At 44.2% G+C, this 1607-nt stretch overlaps 1 protein-coding gene across 1 annotated transcript in view; it reads left to right on the top strand.

Annotated features, from left to right (window-relative positions):
- Positions 1-1607, top strand: part of LOC107102861 — a 21513-nt gene that overhangs the window by 18724 nt on the left and 1182 nt on the right. Inside the window, exon 4 of the mRNA XM_015402305.1 lies at positions 173-479. Coding sequence (XP_015257791.1) covers positions 173-479 — 307 coding nt within the window. The remainder of the gene's footprint in view (positions 1-172; positions 480-1607) is intronic.

The raw sequence follows: 1607 nt of genomic DNA, 5'->3' as shown, positions 1-1607 counted from the left end.
TATAAATTGTGCAAAGTAATTTTAATCCATTTTTAAAAAATCTCCCTCTCACCACTAGGGGTTGCTGCAGCACCGCCAGGACCCCTTCTTCACCTGGCCAGGGATGATTTCCTTATTTGATGAATTTATCTTAATCTGTCCATTTTAGTGGCATTTTCTTCTTTCTCCACAGATGTCAAACATCTCAGAAGATGTGTGGAAACACAACATGACCACGATCTTCAGAAAGCTGGAGAGATCTCAGTACAAGAAGATGGTGGAATTCTATGAGAAAAATCAAGGTCCCTCACAGAAAAGAATAACTGCCAAGTTTAAGAGGGAACTTCCTGAGGAACTCTTTCAGAGATTTGGCGTAGAGGGATCCATCTCCTTGGTCAATGAAGCAATGAAGGAAATACCAAGGAACGACCCTGGTGTCCAGAACCTGCTGCGTCCATTTGTGGACAAACTGGGAAAGAACCAAGAAAACCAGGCAGAGGGTGAGTTAATAGTTTTCAGAGCTATACGGTGTATAACTATCAGGGACGATTCTTTATCATGTTGGTTAAAATGTTTCTATTAACTCCTGACTTCCTTGATCTGAGGAGAACAATGTGAAGCTCCATGGTTAGTGGAGGTTTCTGGGTCTGTATCAGAAACTGTTAAGGGTGTTTTTTACATCAGCTGAGCTTCATGATCAGGTTAAGATCCTCCATCCTTCATATTGGTCTGTTGGTGGTTTTGTATACACGAGTGTATAAAAAAAAAAAAAAAAAATCTGTTTAAAACAGCTCTAGACAATTTCATTTTTTAAAGTGCAGCTTGAAAACAGTAATAAATACATAAAAAATAGTAATATACACATATGACTGTATATTTACAGTTTTAACATTCATTTCTTTTTTTTATAAAGAAAATAACCCATTTTACACAACATTAAGCAGTCTAATGGCAGTGGGGAAGAAACTGTTGTGGAATCTGCTGGACCTGCATCGGATGCAGGTCCAGCAGGTCCCAGAGGGCAGCAGGGAGAACAGTCCATGGTGGGGGTGTGAGGGGTCATTGATGATGTTACGGGCTTTGGACATGCAGCGCTGGGATGAAATGTCATTAATGGAGGGAAGAGGAGCCCCGATGATCCTCTCTGCTGTTCTCACCACTTTTCTCACTTTCTTCCAGTCTGAGGCGCTGCAGCCTCCACACCACACAGTAAGACAGCTGGTCAGAACGCTCTCTATGGTGCTTCTGTAGAAGGTGGTGAGGATGGGTGGGGGCAGGTGGCTTTCCTCATCCTCCGCAAGAAGTACATGCCCTTCCTGAAGTCCAAGATGATCTCCTTCATCTTCTTCAGGATCAGGCTGTTATCTTTGCACCAGTCCACCAGCTGCTCCATCTCCTCTCTGTAGTCCAGGTCGTTGTCATCACTGATGAGGCCCACTACCGTGGTGTCGTCTGCAAACTTCACCATGTGATTAGTGGTGAACCTGGGGACGCAGTCATGTTTCATCAGGGTGAACAGAAGGGGGGTCAGGACGCAGCCCTGAGGGGAGCCTGTGCTTAGGGTGATGACATCAGAGGTGTTCTCTGTATTGAATCCCAGCTGTTTCAGTTTGCCCATCAGATGCTGT

Source organism: Cyprinodon variegatus, unplaced genomic scaffold (genome assembly GCF_000732505.1).
Source record: "Cyprinodon variegatus isolate N-32 unplaced genomic scaffold, C_variegatus-1.0 Scaffold1333, whole genome shotgun sequence".
Taxonomy (NCBI): Eukaryota; Metazoa; Chordata; class Actinopteri; order Cyprinodontiformes; family Cyprinodontidae; genus Cyprinodon; species Cyprinodon variegatus.
Note: the sequence above shows the minus strand (reverse complement) of the source record. Positions and strands in the feature narration are given on the sequence as shown.